Consider the following 6330-nt stretch of genomic DNA (forward strand, 5'->3'; position numbering starts at 1 on the left):
GCGCAGTGGAAACTCATAGGCCGGATACAAGTCTGTGATGTTCTGCTTAGTTAATGAGCGACGTACACGGCAGCTAACGCTTTATGAGCTTTAGATCCTAAAGATGTAAACACTGAAGTGTCGGTCCAGGAGAGAAACTAAAAATAGGAGAGGAAAACCTAGAAAAAATCATGTACAACCATGTTATTGCAAACACTTTCATATAGTTGCTGCAGCAGTAACAATATCATGCAACCTCATCCCGCATGAGATATCACGTTTGGCCAGTAGATGGCGTCAAAGTAAAAGTCACGGTGTTCATTACAATAATGATGCTTTTTGTGAATGGACATAAAACTAAGGTGTATTTTTATTTATATCTCGGTCAAACGATACATAGTACTCAGAAATGTTACGTTCATATTAATTACACGCTCAGTAAAACGGTTTCGTTTTCTTTAGGAACTAGAAGGTGTGTTTCGCCAAAACAGAAAACATTTGTGTTCCTAAGTGGCGAAAGCAATTTAGGGATTTCAGCACCTTAAAGCTACACAATCAAACACAGGCGCAATTATTTTCCCACTGTCAACAACCCGGCTAAACATTAGCTCTGGGCAGCGACAGGTCTCATGACGGGACGGGAGAGGCGTGCACTGCGCCGGCTTCATATTTAAAGCAGGCTGCGGCAGTAGCCGTCAAACAGTCCAGGCGGCCGCGCACCGGCCTCCGCTCACGCTCCCTGTCATCGCCGTCACTGCGCGTAAAGTTGGTTCCGCAGCGCAGAGCAGCGCAGCGCAGCGCACCGGGCGCCGGGACGCACGCACCGCTTTCACAGCGCTCTCCCACGTGAGTACCCGCGACCCCGCTGTCCCTGTCTGAACACGTCTCCGCCGTCACTCTCACCTCTTCGCCGTGTCGCGCTTGGATTTGAATTATGCAACAGATTAGGAGCTTAACGGGCCCGCGTCAGTTGCGGTGGGTCGTCTAAGCAGATTCGTGATTTAAAGCATTAAAGTATAAGTTTTAGGTGCGCAACAAGTGGAATTGTTGTTGCGTCGAAAAGTGAAATTCGCCATTATATGTGTTTAGTCTCATTGAAACACTACAAGGGCTGCTAAACTCTGACTGAGGTCTAGTTCGGCCTATAAACGGAGCTGCGGACATTGTTAATGCCCAGAATGATAAACTGTAGAGCAGTAATCATTCATTGTGGATATAAAACACTTCCCTCTGCCTTATCTCTATAAACGCCTGGGAACAAATGATGCATGATGTTTGATCTTGTCACCTATTTGGACGTGTTAAACTATAACTCAGCTCAGTTTGTTGGTGAAGGGAAAACTAACCACAGACCCGGTGTCTTTGCAGTGTGAATTGTCGGAGGCACGTCACGATGGACGTCTCTTCTCTTCCCACGTCCTGTCACTTTACGACGAAGCCTACAGACAAACCCTGCATAACTAGCTAACAATATATATTTACCCTCCTATTAGCACTTTTTTCTCGTTGTCTACATTTATTTTAAAATACACACTACCTCAAAAGTCCCTGTCGAAACACTACGAATCAATAAGATCAAGGAACGTATAGTCTGCTAATGGATGCAACTACGCTAGCAAGCATGGCCGCCGCCACCGCCGGGGCACTGGCCTCCGGGTCGGACATGTCCAGCTACCTGTGGCTGCTGGTGTTGGGCTTCGTCATAGCGTTCGTCCTGGCCTTCTCCGTGGGCGCCAACGACGTGGCCAACTCCTTCGGCACGGCGGTGGGCTCCGGGGTCGTGACCTTGCAGCAGGCCTGCGTGCTGGCCAGCGTCTTCGAGACGGTGGGCTCGGTGCTGCTGGGGGCCAAGGTCAGCGAGACCATCCGGCAGGGCATCATCGACGTGCGCATGTACAACGGCTCCGAACACGTCCTGATGGCGGGCTCCGTCAGCGCCATGTGCGGTGAGCGTCCGGGGATGGCGGGGTGCGTCCAGAACGGGTCGTAGAAAGCAGCCTGAGTTCATGCTCCGCTCCCGCAGGATCCGCTGTGTGGCAGCTGGCGGCGTCATTCCTAAAGCTCCCTATTTCCGGAACCCACTGCATCGTTGGAGCCACGATTGGTTACTCCATGGTGGCCAGAGGTCACCAAGGGGTCAAATGGATGGAGCTCCTCCGCATTGGTAAACAAATATTATTTCCTTGAACACATTTCTGTTTAGTCTGAAGAAATTAGAAACTAATGCTGGTAAAATGTAATAATCAGCCAATCGCTGTCCACAGTGGCGTCCTGGTTCCTGTCACCTGTGCTGTCGGGCATCATGTCCGGAATCCTCTTCTACTTCGTCCGCAGATTCATTCTGAACAAGGTAAACTCTCCGTACTGCACGCGGTTAACACATTTGGAGCCGGTAGGAGGTGCTGACTCAGCGATTTCCACAGGCCGACCCCGTACCCAATGGCCTCAGGGTGCTTCCGGTCTTCTACGCCGTCACCATGGGCATCAATCTCTTTTCCATCATGTTCACTGGAGCGCCGTGTGAGTACCCGGTCCACCCACCGCACCCACGCTTCTCCCGCACCGCACTAACACGGCAGCAGCGGAGGTCCCCGGAGCTGAGGGTCAAGGCATAAAACACGCCAGTCCTGCTGTGCAAAATGACAGCCATTAGACAGCAGAGTGCCCTTCTCAGGCTGCACATCGGCTCCAATATGTGGCATTTCCTGACTCTGGAAGACACATGTAGAACATATGAAATACACAAACATATGTAAAGAGCTGCTTTTACTCTATGGCTTTAAATTGTTAACACAATGAGGAGGGTCGTGCCAACAATGGGGGGGGGGGAATATAACTCTGCTATACTAACCTGGCACATCTCACTCCAGTCTTCAAACCTTGAAATGAACACATGAAAAAAACACGTGCGCTCACGAGCGGCGTTGCTTCGGTAACACAGTGTACTCTGTTTTATCACTGTGCTGCAAGAGGGGTCTCCTTCCCACTATCTGACTGGGGGAGCGTGTCCTCCTGCTGATACTGGGGTGACAGACCAGTGCGCCCGAGCGAGACGCCGCTGGCTGATCACGAGGCAGGAAGCACCGCGGCCGCGCCTCGCGTGAAATTCTCTAGAAGTCTAAGGACAGTGTGAACGAATGAACGGACGAGTGACGCGTGACGCTGTGAACTTTCTTGTTTCTCCTTATCTGAGATGCCCCCCCCCCCCCCCCCCCCCCCCTCAGTCTCTCTCTCCTCCCCCTCCCTCCCTCTCTCCTCTCCCTCGACTCTCTCCATCGACTTCTAGTCTCTCCCCGACCGTATCTTTCTCTCCTACGATCACACTCTTCTCTCTCTCTCCCATTCTCATAGCTCCCTACACTTAGAAACTCCCTTCTCTCTCTCTCTCTCTCTCTCTCCCTCCCTCTCTCTCTCTCTCTCCCTCTCTCTCTCTCTCTCCCTCTCTCTCTCTCCCTCTCTCTCTCTCCCTGTGTGTGCACAGTGCTGGGTTTTGACAGGGTGCCGTGGTGGGGTACACTGTGCATCACCATAGGCTGCGCCTCGGTCACAGCCCTGATTGTTTGGTTTGTTGTCTGTCCACGCCTCAAGAAGAAGATCCAGCGTGAGTGAACTTTACACTATTTCAAGCACAACATCAGGCCGATACGATGACGGTCTGCGCTTTAATAGTGAACACTGTGTGACTCAGGAGACACAGCGGCGGCTCCCTGTCAGACTCCGCTAGTGGAGACCACCTCCAGGAAAGCTGCAGCAGCAGAGCAGCCCCCCAGACCTGGCAGCCCCCCCCCCACGGCGCCGGCAGACGCCCAGAAGGTGGCGTTCAGGCTCGGAGGCTCGGAGGAAGCTGACCTGGACAACAACGAGATGGAGACCAAAGACATGGACATCAGCAGCGGTAAGGAACGACCTTGGAACGACCTTTATTTGACCTTTGACGTTCTCGAGGATGATTTCACAGCGAGTCGGACTCGCCTTGCAGGTCTAAACGGCACCGTGGGCCCCATGGTGATCACTGACCCGCACAGCGGACGCTCCCACACCATCCACAAGGACTCGGGCCTCTATAAAGACCTGCTGCACAAGCTCCACATGGCCAAGGTCGGCGACTGCATCGGCGACAGCGACACCGAGGAGCGGCCCATCCGCAGGAACAACAGCTACACGTCCTACACAATGGCCATCTACGGCATCCAGGCCGACCCGAAGCACAGAGACCCGGATGGGGCTCCGCAGCGGCGCCCGAGGGCCGACAGCCTCAGCAGCTGCAGCTCGGCGGCCGCCAGCGACAGCACCTTCCACGACTGCAGCGGCGGCCCGGAGGCCGGCGGGGGCGGGGGCGGGGGCGGGGGCGCCGACCCGGAGGAGGACGAGCTGGAGGTGGACCCGCCGGCCGTCTCCACGCTCTTCCAGTTCCTGCAGATCCTCACCGCGTGCTTCGGCTCCTTCGCCCACGGCGGGAACGACGTCAGGTTTGTGCCGCGGGGCCCTTTTTGCGAGTCGCCCGCTGGTTCGCGTGCTTTACGTGAGGTGCTTTGGTTTCGCAGCAACGCCATTGGCCCCTTGGTGGCTCTGTGGCTGCTGTATGAGAGCGGCTCTGTGGTGTCCTCCGCCCCCACGCCCATCTGGCTGCTTCTGTTCGGCGGAGTGGGCATCTGCACCGGCCTCTGGGTCTGGGGCAGGAGAGTGATCCAAACCATGGGCAAAGACCTGACCCCCATCACACCCTCCAGGCATGTGGCATATTTACGTCTATCCAGAATTCAGACTGATGGCGTGAACGCGTCCCTCTAACGTAAGCGCTTTGGACGTTTCAGTGGATTCAGCATCGAGCTGGCTTCAGCGGTCACCGTCGTCGTGGCGTCCAACATCGGGCTTCCTGTCAGCACGACCCACTGCAAGGTAACGGCGCCTCGGCGCCTCGGCGCGCGGCCGCGTCCCGCTCGGCTGGCGCGCTCCGGACTGACCCATGCTCTCGCGCAGGTGGGATCCGTGGTGGCTGTGGGGTGGCTGCGCTCCAGGAAATCTGTGGACTGGCATCTGTTCAGGAACATCTTCATCGCCTGGTTCGTCACCGTTCCCATCTCGGGGTTGATCAGCGCCGCCATCATGGCTCTCTTCATATATGTGATTCTCTGAGTCTCCGGCTGTGACAGACTGATCCTGTACTGTACTGTTCACTCATTAATTCAGTTTGTTCTCAATGCGTTTAATGACGAGGGCAGTTGTAACATCTCACAGGACCGTGTGCATAATTGATTTAGGATCTAAAAGCACTGTTAAATATCCAGAGGTCTGTGAGCCTACAGTATATATCTCTATGTATATTTGTATAAATACAATATGTATCGGAATCAAATGTTTCAAATTTGACTGAAAAAGAACAACCGACTCTTTTGTTATCTGTTTGTGTGTATTTGCATTTAATAAAACTTTTTAATCAGAGTCACTGTGTAGATGTGGGAGAATTGGATCATCCATAAAATTCACTCTTTCAGACCTAAGACCTTTCAAGCATTTCAACAGAAGAACCAACTGTCTCAGGTTGTTTTTTTTATAGAACTTCCTGGGGATTTTACTTTGCAACCGCTCCCGAGGGAATTTTTCAGTCCTTTCCACGTTGTTACACACAAATGCCACATGATGGCGTTGTTCTCCAGACATTTGATGACCAGGGGAGGATTCCTTTGTTTGGCCTCTGTCGCACTCCCACGTATCCGGATACGCTAGAACAGAAGAACCCTGGTGGTTCCATAGACTGCATGAAACGAAGCGTGGTCGTTCATACTGAGGCTGACAAAGAATCATAATAATGGTAAACAGATGCCACCTCAGACAATAATATCTTGTTCAAATCGTTTAAATGTGCTCGTTTTTCTTCGTAATATAAAACAATATATTCAGACCGAAGCTTATCAAACCATCAGTTTATTCTAGGGCTTTGTTTTCCGCCTGCTACGTGCAGTTGCATAGTTAGGGCGACAGGTGGCACTGCTGTCCCATTTGGCAGGTTTTACATGAACTCAGTCATCTGTGATTCACATACTGTTTACCTGCGTGTTCCTGCTCAGACAAGGTGCTGACACAGGCTCATCAGGAAAAACAGCCAATTTAATCATATGGGTACAAGCAACGGTCACGATAAGGTTACAAGCTTCCAAAAGGTCAAGGAGGCTGTTTAGAACAGCTGAAATGAACTCGCTGCTGTTTGTGCACATTTAGATAAAGTATTTTTTTGTTTTATAGATTTGAACAGATTTGAACAGAAGTATTTATATCGTTTGTTCTGCAGCACTTTACCAGTGTTAGCTTAAATGTGAAATGGGATTTTTGAGGGTGCTGCTTTATTTATAA

At 52.1% G+C, this 6330-nt stretch overlaps 1 protein-coding gene across 3 annotated transcripts; it reads left to right on the plus strand.

Annotated features, from left to right (window-relative positions):
* Window positions 1-660: 660 nt before the first annotated feature.
* slc20a1a (solute carrier family 20 member 1a) lies at window positions 661-5421 on the plus strand. Of its 3 annotated transcripts, XM_029163731.2 has the most exons (11): window positions 662-825; window positions 1348-1925; window positions 2003-2143; window positions 2244-2329; window positions 2403-2499; window positions 3461-3580; window positions 3668-3874; window positions 3959-4448; window positions 4524-4709; window positions 4794-4878; window positions 4960-5421. In XM_029163731.2, exons 2-11 carry the CDS (start codon window positions 1577-1579, stop codon window positions 5113-5115), a joined length of 1917 nt encoding a protein of 638 aa, XP_029019564.1. In that variant the 5' UTR covers window positions 662-825; window positions 1348-1576; the 3' UTR covers window positions 5116-5421. The 3 variants fall into 3 exon arrangements, with proteins under 3 accessions (XP_029019563.1, XP_055367688.1, XP_029019564.1); XM_029163730.3 differs by having other exon boundaries at window positions 661-825; window positions 3668-4448; XM_055511713.1 differs by having other exon boundaries at window positions 661-825; window positions 3959-4709.
* Window positions 5422-6330: the final 909 nt, after the last annotated feature.

This window comes from Betta splendens, chromosome 9, assembly GCF_900634795.4.
Source record: "Betta splendens chromosome 9, fBetSpl5.4, whole genome shotgun sequence".
Lineage (NCBI taxonomy): Eukaryota > Metazoa > Chordata > Actinopteri > Anabantiformes > Osphronemidae > Betta > Betta splendens.